This window comes from Ictalurus punctatus, chromosome 27 (genome assembly GCF_001660625.3).
Source record: "Ictalurus punctatus breed USDA103 chromosome 27, Coco_2.0, whole genome shotgun sequence".
In the NCBI taxonomy this organism is placed as follows: domain Eukaryota; kingdom Metazoa; phylum Chordata; class Actinopteri; order Siluriformes; family Ictaluridae; genus Ictalurus; species Ictalurus punctatus.
In genome coordinates this window covers 9,066,337-9,090,701 of record NC_030442.2, presented here as the reverse complement: position 1 = coordinate 9,090,701, position 24,365 = coordinate 9,066,337, and the positions used below count along the sequence as shown (strand labels likewise).

Below are 24,365 nucleotides of genomic sequence, written 5' to 3'. Positions count from 1 at the left end.
ATTTGTTTTAGAAATGCAAATTGCAAGGTGATTCCATAATTTTTTCCTCTAATTGACCTGGAAAAAAATATGCCATTAATTAAAATTATTTCATGTCATTTGTTTGAGGTATATTTTATGAAGCTAGAAAGTTCAGCTATTAAACCATAATTGTTTTGTGTCATATCTGTGATTTGTTAATTTGCTATGAAGTAAAAACAAAACAAATCCAGGTGAACATCCTCCAAGTGTGCAACTCCATCATTTTTGCCAGGGGTTGTACATAAAAATTGATTACCAGATGAGGCCTTTTTGTGGTTTCTGCAAGCGTTAATATAAAATTAGAGGGCTGATAAAGTGTAAACGGACCACCAGGTGTATATTACAGGTACGACTAGTCTGTAATCCTGTTCAATTAGCAAAGCCAGGAAGAAATGTTTCTCAAGAAATGCGTTAGATTTATTTTTGTTAGCAATGACAATGAAATGCTTGTGTCTGCTCTCTAGAACTGAAATAAATGTGAAATACTGAATGACTCAAACAAGCCAGAATAAACAAACAATCCTATTAGGAGCAGTGAAGCAGGAATTAATCTTGGTCTCAGCAATGAAAGGAAAAGTAGTTTTATGTAATTTTTGGTTGGTCCACCAGTCTTCTCCTCTCTGAAGTCCACCCATCCTGCTTCATTTGCTGTCCAGATCATCTTAGCCCTGCTTTTGCTTCTTCAGGTAACGTGCACGCTGAGACAGGCCCATGTTCATGACATACTTGGTGAGCAGTTGCGCAGGAAGCAGAGAAGTGGTCACCCAACCCTGCAGAGGTTAAAACACAATGCTAGCTTTATTCAAGATTTTGTCAGCTTTCTTATTCAATGAAATTCGTAGTTAGCATATTCTCATGGATGCTGCAGTAGGAAATGAAAGAAATTATAACAAATAAAATAAAGTGTTTAAAATAAATAAATAAACAAACACCATTTACATAATCCTAGACAGAGACTGTGCAAGACTCTGTCACACTGGAACAAAATAACAATATGGCATAAAAATAGGAAATAGAAAAGCTCTGGTTCAGACATGAACAGTGGACATAGGTGTTTTTTGTTTGTTTTTGTTTTTTGTTTTTTTTTTACATATGCATGAGGTGTGGTATTGTGCAACTTGTGCAAAATGCAGAGAGAACGTGCACACATTATCCATCCACAAATCAAAACAACCTTCATTACAAATCACAAGGCTATCGATTTGTACAGTCCGATTCATAAGTATTTGGACAGTGACAATTTATGTAATTTTGCCTTTGTACACCACCACGATGAATTTGAAATTAAGCAATTAAGATGTGATTGAAGTGTAGACTTTCAGCTTTAATTCAAAGGCTTTAATAAAAATACTGCATCAACTGTTTAGGAACTGCAACTATTTTTACAGATCCCCTCCATTTTCACAGGCTCAAAAGTAATTGGACAACTGACATAAGTTTCATGACCAGGTCTGGCGTGTTTCCTCGTTATTTCATGGCCAATTAAGGAAACAAAAGGTCTGGACTTGATTCCAAGCGTGGAATATGTATTTAGTAGCTGTTCATGGGAACTCTCTATATTTGGTCCAAAGAGCTGTTGATTCAAGTGAAGGAGGCCATCGTTAGGCTGAAAATAAATAAAATAGACCTATCAGAAAGATAGCAGAAACTTTAGGAGTGGCTGAATCAACAATTTGGTACATTCTTTAAAAGAAGGAATGCACTGGCGAGCTCAGAAACACCAAAAGGCCTGGAAGGCCAAAGTGGATGATCGCAGAATTCTTTTTCGTTGTTGAAGGAAAAACCCCATTCAAAACATCTAGCCAAGTCAAGAACACTCTGGAGGAGGTAGACACATCATTGTCCAAGCCTAAAATCAAGAGACACCTTCATGAATGTAAATAAATATGGTTTACCTCAAGATGCAAACCACTGGTAACACTCAACAACAGAATGGCCAGATTAGACTTTGGTTTATTTATTCAAAAAATTAAACCTGACCAGTTCTGATGCAAGACTGACTTGATCGGAATAGTATAGAGGAGGAAAGGAAGGGCTCATGATCCAAAGCATACCCTGTCATCTGTCAAACATGGAGGAGAAAGTGTTATGGTATGGGCATGTATAGCTGCCAATGGAACTGGGTCACTGGTGTTTTTGCATGCTTTTCACATATTGAAGACAAAACTGAAGGCAGCTGAGGTAATGGCCTGGCAAAGCATCTCAAGGGAGCAACCTCAGCATTCAGTGATGTCCATGGGTTCCAGATTTTAGGACTTTCATCAAAGTATTAAAAAATAATCCTAATATTTATTATATGTTCATTTGTCCAATTACTTTTGAGCCCGACCACAAAAATGGTTGTAATTCCTGAACAGTTAATGCAATAGTTTGTATAATAATTATATTATAATATTGCATTATAATTATATTATATTATAAAACCCTTGAATTAAAACTGAAAGTCTACACTTCAATCAAGTCTTCATTTCAAATCCATTCTGGTGGTGTACAGAAACAAAATTACAAAAATTGTGTCGCTGTCCAAATGTTTATGGACCTGACTGTTCATACTAGATCTGAGCTCAATAGCTCGGTACAACAGCATTCTGTCCACTGAGACAGCATCTTCAAAAGAGACTGAAATCGAGATTGTGTCAAGGTCTTGTGAAAGTCAGCTTAGGTTCTCACCATGATGGCATGAGGCAGATAGCCGTTCGTTTGACTCTGAAGACCCACAGTGCTCAGCTGCGATGCCACGTAGGTCTCCGGAGTGGGAATGTCCAGAGACGCTCGCTTGATCTTACTCAGCTTGGTGGTAACGTAGAAGGGCAACACGCTCTAGATCGGAATGAACGTTATATGTTAATAACCAAAAAAAAAAAAAAGTTACCTTTGATCCTCCCTGCATTTGTTTTTCCACTTTTTGTCCTCAATCTGATCAAAATTCCCACCCAGCAGTCAGCTGTCCCTCCTCCTCCTCGCCTCCCCCACAAAATCATACAACCAACCCCGGGAAGATGAAAGCCGACATGTGCCCTCTGAAATGAATCTTTTTGAACTGCTGATCATGCTGTGTCACAGGGCAGCATAACACACACAGAGGAAAGCTCTATCGGACCTGTTCTGCATACCTGATCTCACAGACATCCACGATTGACTAGTGTCGCTGTGATTGACAGGGGAGAGAGAGTAGGTCCCTCCCAGCCAGAGGGATGCTCCTTTGATGATGGAGGAACACTCTTCAGTTAGCTCCTGGGTTTTTTTTGTTTTTTTTTGTAAATCTGTATTTTTGGTGTTTTTTCTCTTACCTGGATGATAATGCCCTTGCTTCTGTACTCGGCATCCAGTCCACGAGAGAAGAAATTCACAAAAGCCTGATGAAAAGTAGTTGAAAGGCAATTTAATAAGGCAAAGTTTTAATTGAAATGAATAGTCAAATGATAAAAAAAAAATGAAAAGAGTGAGCAACGGCTTAACAAAATTTCCCCACTCAAAATTGTGTGGTCGGAAACATTAAAAGTGTCAGAGACAATTAAACTCTGAAATTGAGCAAAACCAGCTCAAGGAAATTAGTGCTCGTGTGAGAAGGTGAAAAAGAGGGTGTTAATGAACAGAAGAAACACAAAATCTTTCAAAGACAAGGGCTAAAACTCTCAAGACTTGCATAAATAAGCTTTATAGTCCTATCCATTATGGTTCATTTTTCTTTTTGTCCTTTGTTCATTTCCTTACTCCATCCATCGACAGTAAATCCCAGTGTTCAGTGGACCTGACAACTGCAGGTGACAAACTGCTGCTGCTCATTGCTCTGCGAGAGCGCGTTTGTCCAAAAAAGGCCAGTGGGGACAGCCTCAATGACATCACACGCGGTGTGTGCGTTGCTAAGATACACTGAAGTAGGAGACAGTCTGGCCGGCTTTGACTACTGCATGATTTTTCATACATTCACTCAACAAGCCATGAATTGTTGCTTAAAACTACAGCCATCTGATGTACAGCACTGATGACGTTTAAAGTCAGGCAAAACTTGATTTGAAGTCTAGAAACCATTTGTGATTAAGCTGCCCACACAAATACAACGCATGAATACATTTGAATGAATACATATTCAAGAGACGTGTATGCTGCCGAGTTGTCCAATCAAATCAGTGCTCATTTTTTTCTTGTAAGAACTGAATGTGCACAGTGCAGCACAGTGACATTTACATAATGACTTATGATTAGACATAATTGACTGATTTTTATATCGACTTTTAGTGGTAGAAATACCCAGCTGACTACACAACTTATAGCAAATTTGTCTCGTCTTTGTCAATGATGAACACAGTTGTGCTCATAAACCTACAAAATGTTCATTTTATTTATTTATTTTTTTTTAATAAGATGGATTACAGTTGCATTTATTTATTTTTTATTTTGTACTGCTATGAAGAAGCTATAAGACACAACGATAACTGAATTTACGCAAATGAACCAGTTCCAAAGTTTACATATGCTTTATTCTTAATCCCGTGTGTGCTACCTGGATGATCAGCGACTGTGTTTATGTTCTGTGAGGGTTGTTCATGAGTTCCTTTTTTGTCCCGAGCAGTTAAACTGCCCACTGTTCTTCAGAAAAATCCTCCAGATTCTTTGCTTTCCCAGCATTTTCTGCATATTTGACCCCTTTCCAACAGTGACGATATATGAATTTAAGATCCATCTTTTCACAGTGAGGACAAATGAGGGACTCGTACATAACGATTTAAAAATAGCAAACAATGAGTGCAAACATTCACTGATGCTCAAGAAAGCAAAACAATACATTAAGAGCCAGGGGATGTAAACTTTTGAACAGGATGATTGGTGCAAATTGTCTTCTGGGAAACATGTAACTTCTGAAGGGCAGTACTAAATGAACAAAATAATATCTTTAAACAACAAGAACACCAATCATCCTGTGCAAAAGTTTACACCCCCGTGGCTCTTAATGTATCGTGTTGTATTCTTGAGCATCAGTGAATGTTTGCACCTTTTGTAATAATTGTGTTCGAGTCCCTCAGTCGTCCCTCAGTGTGAAAAGATGGAGTTTTCTGCTTGTTTTCTGCTTGGCATGGATTCCTGATAAAAAACATTACACAATTAAAATAATATTAATAGTAATATTGTGCAGTCCAGGTCAAACAATTAAAACAGCATTACAAGCAAGCACTTTAAAAATTAATTTTAAAAATTTTAAAAAGAAGTTGAAAGAAGAGTTTGTCTGCAAAATACACTTCCTTCCACATCTGTTCTTTTTTTTTTTCTTCCTTTCACTATATACTGCAGGAGAATTAATGCCCTGTGTCAAATAGCTTCATTCACGTAAATCAGCTTCACTCTTGCTCCAACAGTGAAATAAACAAGTTCCAACATTTTAAAGATGCTTAGAATTGTATTTTTCTAATTAGGAGCATGTAAATTTATTGGATCTTTTCGGAATCTGAAAGCTGACACATGCACTGTATATATTTGAAAGGTATGCTTGTCACATTAAGTAAAAGTCAGTTTTTCTCTGGTGTATTTAATACATCTATATTTATACCTAATTTTCCCTTTGTTTTGAACTTGCTGGGGGTACGATTTCGTGTTTTAAGATATCAGAACCTTAAATATTAAAATCTCAAACATTTTATGTAAATTAGGTCAAAAATAAATCCAGCCAGGATTCCCGGGGAAAAGTAGATGCTTTCAAAGTGGCCAAGTATCTGTGATAATTGGTGTTTAGTGGCCACAACTGCTGTTTATTATTTTCTACAGACAAAATAATGAATTCTGCTGTGCTTAGTTATAGTACATTGGTGAACTAACCTACTTATGTTGGAGTTGGGTGATATAAATAGTGAACATTCACAAAATTCAGTTGTAAAGAATGGGACAGAATTTTTAAAGCTGTATTTGAGGTCTGGAAAATGCCAACTTATCCATGAGTCTGCGCTAAGATGCAGTGCACATGCATTTTTGGACCAAAATAGGTTTGTTTGGGTCTCAACAGTGTGCAAAAAAATCTAAAATATCTAATTTTCTGCTGCATTTTTTAAACAACATACCAAAACCACTGCAGTGACCATTTTCATACTTGGACATGTCTGTGCACACAAATTAATTTTCCGAAAAACTAAGTTTTTGGTAAAGCGTCAGATGACCTCATACATATTTCTATGGCAAAAAGAGAGCACTCTGGGTATGGATGAATATGATGAGACCTTGACTCGAGCTCTCCACCACTGCACGCTGCAGGTTTGATGAAGATTTGAGCTCTTGTCTTGGGCACGGGTTTCAGTTTCCTCTGCACTAACACACTTGGTTTAACTCAAAAATGGTTTCTTAATTAGCGGGATGAATTAAATAATTGAATTAGTTAAAAGTTCTAAATTGAATTAAGTTTTGTACAGCACACAAAGTGTAAAATGGTAAGCATTGAGCTGTGAGTCTGAAGGATTCTCCACGGCCTTCATGGTTAGTTAAGCTAGAACGGAGAATGGGAACGGAGACCATGGAGGTGCAAAGTAAATTCAAAATGGCTTTACTTTTTTTACACCACTCCACACAAAGATTGAAAAATCAAACACCATATCACTATCAGTGACATTGTTTTTTTTTAGGGTTTTTTGTGGTTCTTTTGCTCAGCACAGGGCTTACGAAGCAGGTGTTTGACAGACTGTAGCAGGTGAGGAATTGAGAGAGTGAACTTGCCTTAGAGGACGAGTAGAGAGTGAGGAGTGGAACTGGGTACATGCCGCTCGCAGAGGCAATGTTCAGGATAACTCCTTTAGACCTGGAATGAAACATGGCACACAGCAGAGATTTGTAGTCTGTGCGAATCAGCTTATATTCATGCATTTTTTATTAGCATCAGAGCTCTCTGACTAGCACTCATTCCCAACAGGAGAAATGAGCAAACTAACTAAGCTTTTTATTATGCTTTACTATTGATTTCATTCTTCTTCTTTTTTTTTTTTTTTTTTTATAAATCATTACTAAGCTCCTGAAATCTTCAAAAGCTGTTAGTGTTCTACACAACAGGTTTTACTTGAACATAGAGACACTTTTAAATGGCCCCGTCTAACCACTGCCTATGCACACGGCAGCTCAGCACCCTCTTGTGGTAACATAGCAGACTAACAAGTTACATTCCCCTTAGCCAACATTCCTTGTTTTTTTTGTTTGTTTTGTTTTTAAACTGTTGTGCAGTGATTAAGAATTTATTAGATTTCTACAAGTCTTCCAAAAGCCAAACCACACTTCATTCCAATGTGGCCTAAAAGCAGTCAAGTGCACATATCTTATATTTCCATTCTAATTTGGTGATAGATTAAGTTATGTTTTATCCTGTGTGTCAGCACAAACTGGGCTTTTCACCATTTCTGCCAGGTATTGAACAAATTCAAAAATAAAAACTGTTCTACATTGTAATACAAAATCAAATTAAAACTTTGTGCTTTGCAAACTTATCTCTATGTAAGAGTCTGTACTCATTCACACCTTACCTATGACTGGATGGATTGGACCAGATGCAGTAATTTAAAAAAAAAATGTGTACTGAACATGGTGGCTGTGATGCAATGAATAAAAAGGGTCCAATTTCAAGTAATAACTCACCTGTCAACCATTCTGGGCAGCACGAGCCGAGTCATCTGCAGTAAGGAGGTGGAGGAGATGAGAAATGAAGCACACAGTTTGCATGAAATGACAGGAATTAGGCAAGTGTATAAAAGAAAAGCTTTAGCTCAGCTGCAGTACATACAGTACAGTAGACTACTCCATGAACTATGAGCTACAGTAAAGAATGGTTAGTTGAGTGCTTTAACAATTCTGCTTTTTGTGACCCAAAGGTGGCAGCAGAGACCATTACTTTCAATACTACACTTCAATGAGTTCATACAATGAGATAAATCTGTGGATCTATATATAGTGCTATGATGTACAGTTTTTTCCTTGATCTCTTAAACAGCATTCACCAGTAGGGTTACCGGTCATCATTACTGAAAACAAATCCTTTGGCTTGGGTTAATGTCTGTGTAGAGTTTCACATGTTCTCCCTATGCCCACGTGGCCTTCCATCCACCTCCCAAAGCACATCGCTGGCTACACTAAATTCCAGCTAGGTGCGAATGTGTGTGTGTATGGTGCGCGGTGCCTCACACCCAGCGTTCCCAGGGTACACTGTAGTCAAAACTGCCATCGTCGAGTCAAAGACATGTCCAAGACCAGGACTAGCCGAGATCAAGTGAGGACTGAATCTTAAGTGGGTCGAGTCAAAATCAAGACGGAAAACTATCCAGACTTTTCAAGGCCAAACATTTACTTCAATTAGTTGGCTTCATTTGTACATTGTGAATGATTAGAAGGAATTACATCTTCTCAAAATTTATTTTTCAGGCACGTTTTCTTACATTTATGGAACTTGCAGACGCCCTTATCCAGAGCGACTTACATTCATCTCATTTATACATCTGAGCAGTTGCGGGTTGAGGGCCTTGCTCAAGGGCCCAACAGTGCGAATTCAAATGGCAATAAGTCCAAGTCAATACAGAAAACATGTTCGGACTCGAGTCCTATAGCCCTAGACTCGGGATCCACCACAACCCTGACCAAGATCCAGTGCTTACTGAAGATGGATAAGTGGATGAAAAAGAAGACAATACAAAAACAAACTATACTTTTTCCATCGCCAACACTAAATAACCTGCTGCTGAATCAGACTTGTGAAGTGCTCTGAACACGCAATTGTGCATAATTTTCACAAACATTGCAGCTGTTATGTGAAGACACTGACATTTAAGACTAAATATAACTATAAATCTCAAGGAAAAGTAATTCCTGCAGGGAATAATTTATCATGTTTATTATAAAAGAACTTATTATTGCTGCTAATTGCATTTTTCAGCCATATTTATTGATTTTATTCCCTTTTTTTTTTTTTTAATGATTTCGTTTCAGCATGGCAGTATCTAACATGTTATCAGAATCAAAGTTAACATGTTCATGACCCAACCAGTCTTCAGTCAGCGTCACAGAATTAATCACAGAGAATACCGAAGAGAAGTGATACTCACCTGGCAAACCGAGGTGACGTTGATGTTGATCATGTTGTTGACGAACTGTAATAAAGACACGGCGGGGTTTATTTAGGAACGATTTCAACAGGTGCGGCTCATCCGCAGAGGCAGGTGAGGCAGAGCCCAGCCAGATTTATTGGCTAAACAACAAATGTAAATTTTCTTAAAGTCCTCAATCATAATGCTATACGTTTTAAATTCGATTGAAATATTAATTACCAACGGTTTTAATAAATGTTCCTGTTTGACACATATAAGTCATTTATTTGGTCACCTATCTAGATGTTGCTCGATTGTGGGGCCGCATGCTCGGCCCCCCATTTAGAGAGTTATTCCACCTAGTGGTAGAGCTGGGTGATATCGATATAATATCAAAACTGTGATAACTGATTAAGTGATACATGTTTCTGAGATATCGTTGGTATGGTGATGCATTTTTAATCATTACCAATGAAAATGGTACTGAATTGATGGTGTTTATTTGATGTCTTTTTTTTTTTTTTAAACTTAATCTTCTTTGGATTTCTAGGCATTAAAGAAAAGTATTGTCAAACTCAGTTTACTGTATTTTGGTTTATTTTACTACTGTTTTGCATACAGTTTGTTAGATAAATGATATATCGTGATAGGCATCGTGTAGTTTAGAGATGTCCTCAAGTATCTTGGTGTGATAGTTTTGCCCTACCTAGTGGTCTAAAAATTGGAACTACAATAAGAGCTAAGCGAGGCCCCTTGGGGCAGGAATCAATCTGCCCCACGTTCAATCCCTGAACCTTTTGTTTAACAGTGAGGGGGGAGCACAGAACACGATGGGCATCTTCTTGCTACCACTTCTGTGCTTCTCTCACACACCGTGACAATGATGACGAGAAACACGCCTGCAGTCCTGAACACAGCTGAGCAAAGGTGCTTCTTCAACCTCTCAAAACAAGTGTGCTGGATAACTTCATGTTGTTGACTCTCAACTGCATATTACAAGGTTGCTTTACAAAATAGCCCATAGCATTTTTCAAGTATGGTCCCCTCTCAGATTAAATTTTGGTTGAGGCTGTTGTGATTAATGTCGTCCTGCCCCACCAACATCTACAGTCACGAGCCGCTCCTGGATTTCAATATCAACACATCGGTCCAGACTTTATGGCGAAAAAAAAATCAACCACAGTGCATTTCAATCTATTAACCCTCCATAAAACCCATCACTACTTACATTATCGAGGTTTGGAATGTTGAGAAAAAACTCGGGGTAAGAGTAGGACACGCCGACATTGTTCACTGTAAGAAAAACAGATCAAATTAAAGACAAGAAAACAGATCAGACGTACGAGATGTGCTCGCATCCAGTAGGAGGCAGCAAACACTAGCATATGACCGGTGTTCATTAAAGAAACAGTCCTACTGTACTCGAAATATCCACTAGTTTAGAAAAAGAGACACCAGTTACAGAGTCCACGCCTAGAACATTTTGTTCCAGAAGCCCAAGTGACATTACAGGAACACGATAACAACCAGTGAAATACACAAGCTTCCAACCGATTGGCTGCTTGGTAAAATGCAATCACGCACTCAAACACACACACACACACACACACACACACACACACACACACACACACACACAACCTACCCAAGATCCCAATTTCAAGGCCAGCAAGTCCAGATTCAATCTTGGAATAGATATCCACCGATCCAAAGTCTGCAGAGATGGTTTTGGTCTCAACGTTGTACTTGCTCTCTGAAAGATAACAGAGACGTGAAAATGTGAAAACCATGAACATACAGCAACAGGAAATGACAGTGGCGTCAGAAAAACGATAAGGAGAAGTCAGCGAAGGACGAGTGAGGACAAAGCTGCAGTGTGTGTAGACAACTACAAGAAATCCACCGTGCTACAAGCATGCATTCAAGCTTCGGGAATGTTTGCAGGTCATCGACTACATTTCCTCAGATGATATTAAAATTCTTTAGGGAAGAACATGAGTGGACACAGGAAGTGGGCCGAGCTGTGGCATAGCTGCTCCGTTCCATCAAAGGCAGATAATGAATAAACAAATTGTTTAACAAGATAGAAGGAGCAAGTGAGAAGTTGGGAGAGTGGGAGAAAAAAAAAAAAAAGAAAGGCAGGACAAGAATGAAACTGAAACAGAAGATGTCAGGAGAGGGAGAAAGGGACAGGGAGAGGGCAGGAGAGAGGGAGGGAAACCAAGGAAGAGCAAGCATAAAAGCAAGAGTAATAGAGAGAAAGAAAAAGGTTAAAAAAAATTTAAACAAAGAAGAATGGGAAGAGAATAGGGAGCAAGAGAGGAGGAGAGGGTGAGAGGTTGGAAAGAGAAAAAGGAAACTGGGGAAAATTAATAGAAGAAATGGAATAAAAAGGAATTAAACAAGAGACAAGGAGTGAGAGTGAGAGACAAGAAAGAAAAAGAGAAAAATAGATAGGAAAGAGACTGAATGGTTGGGAAAAAGTGAGAAGTACATGGAAAACAAAACAAATGGGGGAACAACACAATAGTGAAAGGAGAATAAAGTGTGAGTGAAGGAGAGATGGAGGAGAGAGGTTGAGAGCGAGAAAGAAAAGACATCTGAGAGAAAGAAAGAAAGCAAGAACGAAAGAAAGAAATGCATTAGGAGAGATGGCAGATGAGAAGAGGGAGAGAGAGAGAGAAAAAGAGAGAGAGAGAGAGGAACAAGCTTCCATACAGTCCATTCATCTCTGCCCAGACTCGCTGCTCTTCCCAGAAGACGCTGTCCTGCTTCATTGATAAAGATGTGCAGTAACAGGTGAACTGGAGCGACTCAGTCAGCACACAGGCAATTAAAAACATGACCCCTCCGCACCAAAAAAATAATAAAAAAAGAAATGAAAAAGAAAAAACCTCCCTGTTCATATTTTACATTTTCAAAAAGCCCTAAAAACATTCGTCACAAGCAGCTAAACTTCAGATGTCCAGTCAACTTCAGCCCAATCATTTTTTTGGGGTCTGAAGAAAACCCGGTTTGTACACCTGTGCCTGAGCAGGAGGAGGAGTCATGTTAAACCAAGCTCCTCCCACACATTACATCATAGAAAACAATACTCCTACATTATATCCTACAATACAGCACTCTTATTCGTGTTTAAATCTGGAACATGTAAGAGACTAAAACTTGTGAAATGTACGTCAAATTAATCCAGTCAAATGTCTACGGCCAAGTTTCCTACTGATATGTGAAAATCCATTTGCTCTGGCGCCCCACAAGACATATCCCAGGATGCACCTCCATCTGCGATTGTCCCTCAGTGTTGCAGCAGCCAGGCAACTCGGCTGGCACCGAGCCTGTCTTTCAGCACCACGCTAAAAATAACCCGCTTCATTAACATCGAAACTCATTCAGCAGAGGGAGACACTCACTGGCTCGCACGCAGGAGGAGCGCTTTCCCGCCATCACAATTCACACGCGCTCCCTCTCGCACAGACGGGCGGGCGCGCTCCCTCTCGCACAGACGGGCGGGCGCGCTCCCTCTCGCACAGACGGGCGGGCGCGCTCCCTCTCGCACAGACGGGCGGGCGCGCTCCCTCTCGCACAGACGGGCGGGCGCGCTCCCTCTCGCACAGACGGGCGGGCGCGCTCCCTCTCGCACAGACGGGCGGGCGCGCTCCCTCTCGCACAAAAACGTGCCCGTCTGTGCGAGAGAGAGAGAGTGCGCGCTCTCTCTTGCACAGACAGGCAGGTTTGCACAGACAGACAGGCCACTGCTGCTCTGCTGTCTTGGGACATAGCTGAACCCACATACTACCCTACCAACAGTTTATACTTTATACCAAACTGCACTATTGTGACTAGAGATGCACCGATACTAAATTCCTCAGTTGATACTGATACCGATAGTTTTGCCTTTCATAGCTTCTTATAAATTAATAATGATTAAAAGAATTCTGTAAGAAATGCAAATAAAAACTTTGTCCTCTCCATTTCAACAAGTTGTTTCACAGTAACTGGTCTCATAAACAGAAAACACATTACTCACATTAACATTAACACATGAACTCAATTCTGAAGATTAAATGAAGATTTCTTAATTTATTGAATGTTATTAATTCATATTCACATGGACTGAATTCTAAAAAACCTCCTGTTAGGCCTCACATTCACTCACCACAAACAAAAGCATTTCTACTTCACCACTGAAAATCAAACTGGTAATATACATCAACTTTTTTTATTGTTATTATATTAACTCATTAACATTGACTGGATATGAAATATACTACTATACAAATATCTGTGTGTGTAATATATACTTTTTTTGTCAATTCATCTTCAACTTAAATCTTTCCACAGTATACTGGCCCTTTAATTCAGTGCGAGGGCGAGCGGGTAGTGGGGAGGGTGGGGGGTGGGGGGTGTGAGTGGATTGACTCGACGTAGAAACTTCTTAATCGTAAAATTTACTTCCGGTGTAAATTTTTAGCAGTGCAGATAAAGAGATTACAAACTGCAGTTTTGTCATCATTCCACACAAGAGACATCTTTACGCACTGCACGAAATCGATGTGTTTTTCCGTCCTCTTTTGATTGGCGGGATATATCGGCCCTGATCATCGGATGCTTTGAAGCTAAGGCCGATAGCGGATAGCGGGAAAATGAGCCTTTATCGACCGATACATCGGTACATCTCTAATTATGACACATTTTCTCTGCGTTTTCTCCTCAGATACACTAGTGGGGTTGCGCAGGTGCACATCTAAGGACCAATTTTCTTCTAGAATTTTATGTTAGGTCAAATTATTCAGAAACATAAACACATTTTCTACTCTTATGATGCTAGACAGCCAATCTCGGCCCTGTGATTAGTTCAGAGAGATCCGAATTGGTTGGCCAAAAGCACCGAGAAAAATCAGATGTTATTTTATTACGTTGCCTATATTTACAAGAGGTTTCTTGGAAAACCTGCACTGGCTAGCTGATTATTCAATTGCTGTCAAGTTACATATTAAGAATCCCTGGAAACCAGTCATTCCACTCGAGCCATGGGTAACTGAAAAATTTTCCTTTGATCAAGTACATAAAAAAAAAAAAAACTCAAACAAACAGCAAAATGTGGAAATAGTATGTTTAGATTTATTTTACTTTAATTGTGACAATGTGCAAAGGCAGGCTTCAGAGTAATAAAACTCAATGATCACTGGATAACAACATCACAATGATCATTATTATTTAATAGCATATACCTCACCAGCCACTTTATTAGGAACACTTGTACACTTACACAGTTACCTAATCAGCTGATCGTGTAGCAGCAGCACAATGCATAAAATCATGCAGATACAAGACAAGAGCTTCAGTTAAATGTTCACATCAAACATAAGAAGAAGAAAAATATGATCTCTGTGACTTTGATCGTGACATGGTTGTTGGTGCCAGACGGGCTGGTTTGAGTATTTCAGAAACTGCTGATCTCCTGAGATTTTCATGCCCAACAGACTTGGTGTGAAAAACTAAAAACACTGAGTGAGCAGAAGTTCCTACAACAGTAGTGAGAATCAGAATGCACAACACACCAAATCTTGAGGTGGATGCAGGAGAAGACTACATCGGGTTCCACCCCCGTCAGCCAAGAACAGGAATCTAAGGCTACGGTCAGCACAGGTTCAACAAAACTGGACTGCTGAAGACCAAATGATGTTTTCCCAATCTCCCAAATCTGTCCAGTTTCAGTACCATGGACAGAATCCACCTCTGCTGTAGTCAAAGTCTACAGTGGCACGGTCCAATTCACTGAAATCAGATCGTTTCTCCATTCTGATGTTTGATGTGAAGCGCTTGACTTGTATCGGCATGATTTTATGCAATGCACTGTGGCCACCCGATTAGCCGATTGAATAACTGCATGGATGAGCAGATGTACAGGCGGTCCTAATAAACTGGCTGGTGAATGTATTTTATCATATTTTATCATAACAGGCTTTGATAGTAGCCCACTGTTTTTTTTAACATTCTGAAAGTGTGCAGGATTTTTACAGAAGTTGGTTCTAGTGCACACTTAAACGGGATCAGCGAATACAACATGAATAAAAGGAAAGATGTAGTGAACATAGACTCAGAGGACTAGAAAGCACGTACCGATGGCTTTAGACACATCATCCAGCTTCTCCTGAGTACGGCTGATGAGGACGATAGCGAAGCCTCGCCGTGCAAGCTGAGATGTGAAAGAAACACAACCAACCAGACATGGCACATTATAGTGAATATTTATAGTGTTCGTGAAAAATCTAAAAAGTACAAAATTTTCAATTGTCTGTAAGCATGGTAGTAATAATAGTCATTCCAATGTCTGATCTAAATACACACAGAACTTAAGTTATTACATACATATCAGAAATAAAAGAAGTGTAATAGGAATGATTTGACTATAGAATGAATATGGGGTAAACACACATTAAAGTGACCTTGATGTAGTACTAAATCCGTAGTTGGTGTTAAAGTTGGTCAAAGCAGGAGACAAGATTTACAAATGAGCAGTGATGTTGAAAGCGTGTATACTATAAGTGGTATGTGTTTTAGAGCGGAGTCCTCCGCTGATCTCTCACTAAGACCTCTCCACTGATGACTCATTGTGATTTCTGTGAAGGGAGACGGGGAGAGGAAAAAAGAAAGAGGGGGGGAAAGAAAAAAAAAAAAAAAAAAAAAAAAAAAAAGAAAAGAAAAACCACGACACACTGGAATCTTACCTCCTCCGCGTAGGCTTTTCCGATTCCATCGGTGGCCCCGGTTATGACTAGGAGTTGAGAAACGGAAAGAAAGATTAGTTAGAGAAATGGTACATTAACTTCTTAGAGCATGAGACAGACCCACCACCAGCATGGAAAATCCACTACAACAGCATGGTTTCCTTTCATAATGCTATTGCAAGTGACATTTAGTTTGACGAAGGAGACCATATTACATCTATGGACGTAATAAATTACAGCACACACCCACACACGTCCATGCAACCCTAATGACAACATGAAGTGTTATGTTCATTACGTAGACTCCCCTGAAGAACTGAACTTGGATTGGGAGAATTACACGCTAACAACAGGACAGCGAGTGTGTTCCTCGGCCGTTCTTGCTCAGTCGTCCTTGCTTTACCAAGACAACAGTGGCTATTTTAAGCCATTTGCTCCATCACCCCCTCTCACAGCTCACCTCTTTGTAAAAATAGCTGGAAGCGAGGCATGTAAAAAGACAGGCTGAAGATGCACTGTATATATAGAAAGAGCAAGAAAAGCTCAGATTCATGCTCGACCTTGCCCGTCGCCTTGGCGTCGAGGGCACGGCCTTCGTGTCACCCTCCTTGACCTTGGCATGGCTCGTGTCAAAGGAGGCAGAGTTCTGATTAAAGATTCACGTGAGCGCTCTGCTTCCACTGGAGTAGCAGAGGAGAGAGTGTGGAAAAGGAGGGAGGGAGAGAGGGATGACGAACAACAAGACAGCACAAGGGTGGGGTGAGTGAGGACTGATGCTGGGGGCAGCTAAAAATAGAAAGAAAGAGTGAAAGGCAAGCAGCAAGTGGAGAGTACAGTCGAGAAGGGTGGTGACACACAGCTAGAGGCGAGGGAAATTTCTGCATGCATTATTTTTCGGCACGGAACAAACAATAAATAAATAAATAAATAAATAAATAAATCTCCAAGCGTCTTCTGATGAGGTCAAGATGCAGAGGAAATTGGTCAAATTGCTTCTGTTATAACTTAATTGTGTAAAACTGTGATGAATATTCATGTCAATGTGTGGCATCGTGTTCACCTGTTCATTGACCGTGTGCTGTCATAACTCATTACTCTGAGGTTTATTTTAGTTTTCACAGCCAAGATACAGACCATCACAGAGCGAATCTACACACTCACATCAGTGTAGATCTGCAGAGGAGTCAAAAGCAAACCAACAAATGAATGAGAAGGGGATCTGACTCCGATTCATTTTCCAAATTTATTAATTTAGGCAAGGAGAGAGATGAGTTACGATATTTTATATAGCAGGTTTGAAAAAAATAAATAAATAAATTGTTTTCATAGTGCTTCTGTGCCCTTCACTGGTTTACCCATTATTTTACCTCATACTAATTTGCATGCCTGAAAGACCCTTAAAATATACTTCGAACATTAAAGAGTTATTATGAAAAACTAGTTCGGGCATTTGACCTTGCTGTGACCTTGATCGCGATTGGATCAGTTCATGTGCTGGTTACAATGATGCCATATAAATTATACAAACATTCAGTCACATTCTCGAGATATTGGGCAAAAATATCTAGGATGGATTTACACACAAATGGATGGACTTACAGAAGAATGGATAGAAATTTACAGTTTTAAAGACGCAAAATTGTAACATCAAATCAGCTGCTTCCAGTTTGTGTGTTATAATAGAAAAAACACATTTTTAAAAATGTAAAAACATTAAAAAGATATTGAAATTTATATTAACATATCGCCCAGCCCTCTGCCACACTCGTTCCCAAATCCACAAACTAACAGCTATAACCTACAAGCTTGGTCAATAGTCAAAACACAAGAAATCACCAGTTCCTTTCATAATAGTTTCTATTTTATTGTCATACTTGATTGGGTCACTCATTTTCCCAATCCACGCAATAAAAATAGAAGTATGGTGTAATAGTACTTCCTCAGACCCTGAATTGCCACCAATGCAGGAAAAATGTGATTTAGCACAGCGCAAGGCAATGAAAATATAAAAAAATTATTGGTTGAAACAAGTCAATATCAGCTGAGTGAAATCTAGAGAGGAATCTAGTCAACTCCAGCATTATCTCTGAAGAGTGAGGACGCCCCCTCTCAGCGCACATCGCTGCTGCCGCAAAATAGTCTGAGGGCTAAAAAAAGAATGGGGGATTAAAAATACCAGGCAGGCACTGCAGCCTCGTCTGGAACGGCTGCAGCGCTTGAATACCAACGAGGTTCGGCATCACACGCTACACATCTTCCCCTTGCTTGTGCACACAATGCAGGCTACAGCCCGGGTATCGCCTCCCGCATCAGCTGCAAACGGGTATCCCGCTGCATCTGCGCAGGCTTTACTGCCACTGCAGTAAAACATGCTGTGCATACTGACTGACAGGGACTGTTAAGATTGAAGAATGAAGCTGTGCCAGGCAAGGCAACAGCGGTGTGCATTCATTGCCCAGACAATACCATTCACAAAGAAATGCAACAGTGAATGAATCTATTTTTTTACAGCCCATGCCCTCACTGTCCGCTGATGCATGAACGATTCCAGCCCTTTCCACGAAGGACAATGCTGTGACAAATATAGCCTCATCGACAGGTTATAAAAAATATATATATACACATATAAATAAATAAAAAAAAACTACGTGTGCCATCCACGTGGATTCCGTTTTCTCCTCAGACACGATCCTCCCCTTTCTAACTCCTAACAAAAACTTTGGGAGGGGGTGTGGGGTGCCATCCTTCCCTGTATGTTTGCTGTGTTATGTAATGGTGGGAGCTGTTCATTGGATGCCGCGGCCGCGGCTTCAAAGGGTCCCCTGGGCCGTGGCTCACGCTAACATTCTGCTTTAAATAGCATGGGATGCCACGTGCCTCTCTCGACGGCTTTATTCGCTTCACATCAACGGTGCTCTTCAAAAGCAGGGGTTTAAAATTAGCTGCTCTAAAAATAGCTAGAGATGCATTCAAGTTTTCCCCTGAGGCGAGGTATTTTCAGAAAGGGGGGACAGATTCGTGTGAATGTCTTCTTAGCTCAAGAATGCAGTACGGTTCATACTGCATCAGTTCCTAAATATCTATTAATGAAGCATTCATAAGATCTTGCACAGGAACGTCGTAAATGGACAGAAAATGAACACGTGCTCTTAATACATTATTTTTAAAATAACTGAATGGAAAATGGACGGAAAATCTCAACGAAAAGGCATTTTAATCTATAAAAATATTTTTGCTAAACAAAAGGAAAGAAAAAATTTCAGCATCAACACATGAGAGTGTAGACCTGAGGGGGAATTTTAAAAATAAATAAATAAATAAATAAATAAATAAATACACCTTTTTTGATCTAAAACAAGTCCCATCTTGTCCCCTTCCCAACAACCTTTTGCAGCACATCACAGCTATATTCCTTGGTCTTACCCATTGTTATGAATGACTAAGGGAATTTGGCCTATGTCTTACCTCATAATTATACCCCAGTGAAACAGGAAGTCATGGTTGAACAATTTCCTGTTCCTGGTCATGCAGGTGTACTTTTAATTTTTAAAAAAATGTAAAATATCAATGGGAATATACTTCAAATATATTTTTCCTCATATGAATTCATAGGGGTGCAAATAATTGTTACACATCTATATTTAAAAGATATTTTTGAATTTTTTTTTTGTTTTTTGTTTTTTGTTTTTTAAACAAAAGATCAAAAGTTTAAACATTAAAAACTAATTTTCACAGCCTTCTTTGCTCATATTTACCAACAGTGTCAATATTAGTGGAGGGAACTTTATATGGCAAACTGCATAGAGAATAGGATGACATGGTGGCCAGACTGCCTCCAATTAGTCTAAATGCTGATTCCAGAAAATCCAGAAGCCCTTAGATCTGAAAATTGATCCAGAATCTAACTAAGATCCAAGGAGCCATAGCAAGACAGCTCATGTATTTTTAACCTCTAGAGTAGCTTGCTATAATCCCTGGCCATGCGCCAATTAGTCCAAATTATCACCAGAATCTTAACAAGAACTACAAATACATTAGTCCCATCCTGTCCTGTGTATATTGTTTACCCATTTTGTTTATCAAAAGTTTATTTTGATATACAAAAGTTCAACATAGCAAAACCTGCCAGTACTCAAGTACATCGTAGCATCTTATAATCCACATTGCCCTCTATGGTCCCTAAAGGCAGGTATGTTCTCTCTCATCACAGTAGTCAATATTGCAAATAAACTTTAAAATAGCCATCCTTCCAATGCTCAGGATACTCACACATGCTTGGTATAAAAAAATTGGTGTTTAAGCAAGAAAATATTTGACTTCTTGTTGGAAGAGAGGTAGAAATGGTGGACCAAGGGCATACAGAGGGTTTGAACAATTCAGGTCAGGTTCTCAGGTTTCCTCTCAAAACAATGCTTGTAGCTGAAATGGTTGTGTGTGCATTGTGCCCTTCGATGGCATGGCATCCCTTCCAAGGTGAATTCCCATCCAGTATTTCCAGGATGGACTCCAATAAATGAATGATTATTGGTGCTGTCTCCGCTTTATTCATATGCGATCCCTTGAGTTTGTTAACAATAGAATAGACAGTTCTAGTTAGAAAGCACAACAATAAAGAATTGTTTCTTTTACTCAAACAGTTGAGGCCTATGAGGCCTAGTGTTAGGTTTGTGCAGTTTATGTCTAAAAAAGAAGCCTTCTAATGACATTACTGAGAGCAAAGTGAGAGTAAAAGAGAGAGCAGGGAGTGTGTGTGTGTGTGTGTGTGTGGGTGGGTGTGTGTGTGTGTGTGTGTGTGTGTGTGTATTTATGCAGGGACAGCAGGGGAGAAGCACACATCGTTTTAAGACTGGGAGGAGAAATGGAGAATAAAGCAGCTCAGCTGAATGGGACGATATGCAAGAACGGGAGGCTGGGGCACGTGGCAATGAGAGTGCACATCACGAGAGATCCACGTGGCCAATCACAACGCTGCCTTCAATCAACCAATTATAGCCTGCAATTTCAGATGCCTTCATTCACAAACGAGGAAACATGAACAGAAAAGGGAATTCACACATCAAGGGAAACTGTCAGGAAAGGGCTATGAATAGCGCTGCTTGTTTTTTTTTTGCTAAGTGTGTGAACCCTCTGCTCGCTTTCTGACTTTCATATGTACTACTCAGACCTACAGGCAGGGGTCTCGATGTACAGGCCATGTGTTAATAAATGAAAGCCCATAAAGCATTCACAAATCAGCAGGAAACCAGCCTGAACTTGTTGTAAAAGAACATATTCTGGCCAAATTTCACATCTTATATAGGATCTGTACGTATAATCCAGTATAACTGGCACTAGAACTAGCACAACTGAAATATAAGATCTTCTAATATTTTAATCATATCAGACTGTGTACAAACGTTTCCTCGACAGGGCAGTGTTGCCTTTGCATATTATGCGAACAACCATCGTTTCTGCCGTATCCGTTATGTAAAATCCAGCAGTTTCGTATAACTGGTGTTGAATTTTTTTTTTTAAGGCACCAGCGCCTCTGTGGCCTTACTGCCAAATAAAAGGAAGAAAGGAACCTGGTTATTATTCGTCTGTCAGGGAGAATGCAAGCTAGACTACCTAGTCTGGTTCATAAAATAAAAAATGTTTTCAGTGCAACTGACAAAATGTGTTTACTATTACAGCACTTGCAAACTCTGGGCAAGCAGATTATGGAGACATTTTAATCACCCACCCCCTAATAACACAGAGCTTCGACACCCCCCCGAATACAAGTACGTGAGCGCGGTATCGGACTGATATCCGATATCAGTATTGATAGGGACGCGTCCCTCAAACATTCCATTACTATATACATTTAGGTTTATAAAACGTTAACCAATTTAGCTAAATTAAGCTGAAGATAGGAGAAGAAAACATGTTTGAATTAAAAGAATACAACTTTTCATTATTAAAGCGATACATCTATTGCTCTGTTCATGTTCCTGCAGATTCCAGTTCATCTTGGCAAGTCTCTGTGCAAACCTCAGGTCCTGCATAGCCACGGTTCTCAAAGTGGAATCGATGGACCCCCAGGGGTCTGTGAAGCACAGCCCCCTAAAAAAAAATAATAATAATGCATCCACTGGGCAAATCACTCACACAGTATAATCTGCATGCTGATTAGGTGCATGCAAATATTATCATACTTATAATAACTGAGAAACTGTTATCACGTCACAATATTCACACATTCATTTGTCTTCAGTAACAGTTTTATCCTGGTCAAGGTTGTAGTGGATCCAAGACCCAATCCTGGGAACACAGGGTCTGAGGCAGGAATATACCCTTGATGGGACTTCAGAGCATCACAGGGCACCATGCACACATACCTTCACACACTCATTTCACCCCTGGGGGCAATTTAGAGTTGCCACTTACCTACCAGCATGCTTTTGGGAGGTGGCAGAAAACCAGATGAAACCCACATGGACACAGGGAGAACAGGCACAGAAACCCCAAACAGATATCGCAATAGAATTGCTACACATTCTTCCTTAGTTGGAATTGACAGCTGCCATGTTTTTTCTTTCATAGAACTCTCATCCCCGAACAGAATTGCACTGCTTTCTCCAAAAAGACCAAAATAAGGAAACAGTTAAGGATGAGAAACTATTCACTTTCCTGATTGGGCCACACATTCAATCTTTAAATTCCAGTGATCATCTCTCGAGTGAACTTCAGTCAACCTGGAAATGACTCAAATACGAGTTATGAGATGGTGATAGGGCTGGGTGATATGACACAAATATATCACGATACTTGAGGACATTTCTATGATTTACAATGCGCCTCACGATTTATAATTTAGCTAACAAACTGTCTGCGAAACACTAGTAAAATAAACAAAACAAAAAAAAAAAAAAAAAAAAAGCATTGAAGCGAGTTTGACGAAAATTTTCCTTAATGCCTCCAAAGACAAAGATTTTTTTTTTTAAATAGCATAAAAATCAACGGCATCCATTCAGTACCATTTAATTCTCCGAATCTCATGAGTGTATGGCATAATCATTTATCACAATATCGATATTATAACGGTATATCGACCAGCCATACACAGTGATACATCTCACTATATCAATCACCAATGACACGTTAAGAATCTGATACGTTTTAGATTGGATAACTACAGTGCATCAGTGTTTTGGGTTTGCAAGTGTGTGACTTTGAAAGCATGCTGTTGGTAAAGGTTGCAGTGTATGAGGATCTGATTTGACAGCACACAATGAAAAATGCTTGCGCAAACAGCATTAATGATGATCGTTTCACCAGAGTTGTGGCTGGCACCATGAAGCGGACTTTTGAACTTCCACACATTGGCACTTTGCTGAACTGTAGTGGGAGGAGATCATGAGGTGATCCTGCTGAAAGCCTGTCTCATGGAGTTAGAACAATAATTCACATTTCAACTATATGCAATGTCAGAAGAGGTGGGGAGAGGGAGAGAGAGAGAGAAAGAGAGAGATGGTGCTTAAAAAAAAAAAAAATTATATATATATATATATATATATATATATATATATATATATATATATATATATATACACACTTTTATTTGATTCCCACCATTTTCATTATGAAACACCAGCTTCACAGAGGGTTCAGGTCAAGGTCTCATCTTGAACAACTTTTCAGTTCATACCATCCTTACCGCTTAACACATCCAGGATAAACCAAAGGAAGGAAGAAATGTTTGTTTGTTTGTTTGTTTGTTTGCTTTATGTTTTTAAAGGAGAAGACTGAGAAGTAGAATCACTTCCAACATGATTGCAGACTCATAACCAGCAGAACATGACAGCACATTAATGATTAAACTATATTATATTCCCTGTGCTGTATATAGTGTATCAATACACCTGTTTACTTACCTGCCCATTTCCCGAGTTTGGAAGCTTTTATTAGGTTCCCGTTGCCCAGGACCCACACCCGGAGGCCGTTAAAGAGTCGGTACAGAGTGCACAGAGACACCCAGGCCACTGTCACAGCACCTACCCAAAACAAGAGTACTTTAACCTGCTTCAAAATATCAGCCGCCTCCATAGTTACAGCCTGCACGTCTAAGTGTTTCTAATAAACTCCAGCTTTTCGCTAATCTCTGTTGACCACGCAATAAAACTGGCAAGCTTTCAGCTTAAATGTGAGGCTGAATCCGAAATACCTCTCTCCTCGCTATATATGTGAACTATATAGACTACAAGAGTAATGGCTTTTGTTCCCTATCAAGTGCACTATATTTCTAATAGGAGTTTGTTTGGGGTTCAGCCTTCACAACGTTGACTTCCGCATTAGCGCCTGTTTCTGTGTGGCGTGGTGCTGATCTCGAGCTATGATTGGGTCGTGGATATGTCAATCAAACTCGAGTTTCAGAGGCGGGTCTGGCCTGGAAGCAGTACCTCGAAAATTAAATGGACAGAATGACGTTAAAAAAAGCAAATCAATAGGTAGCAATAAAGAACAGGTTACTTTTTGAAAGTGACATTTTGTTTAGATTAGTTTGTTGAACAACGTTTTTCTATTTTAATGCTTTCTGAGGGATTAATACAGT

The 24,365-nt window shown here is 39.6% G+C and overlaps 1 protein-coding gene across 1 annotated transcript; it reads right to left on the bottom strand.

The window, feature by feature from the left end:
• Positions 1–420: 420 nt before the first annotated feature.
• hsd17b12b (hydroxysteroid (17-beta) dehydrogenase 12b) lies at positions 421–23,920 on the bottom strand. The gene is given in 11 exon segments (NM_001200521.1): positions 421–791; positions 2,692–2,841; positions 3,312–3,377; positions 6,718–6,799; positions 7,624–7,658; positions 9,081–9,125; positions 10,291–10,355; positions 10,708–10,815; positions 15,186–15,261; positions 15,794–15,840; positions 23,689–23,920. Coding segments are annotated over 11 exon segments (954 nt in total). The 5' UTR covers positions 23,861–23,920; the 3' UTR covers positions 421–683.
• Between the last annotated feature and the right edge of the window lie 445 nt (positions 23,921–24,365).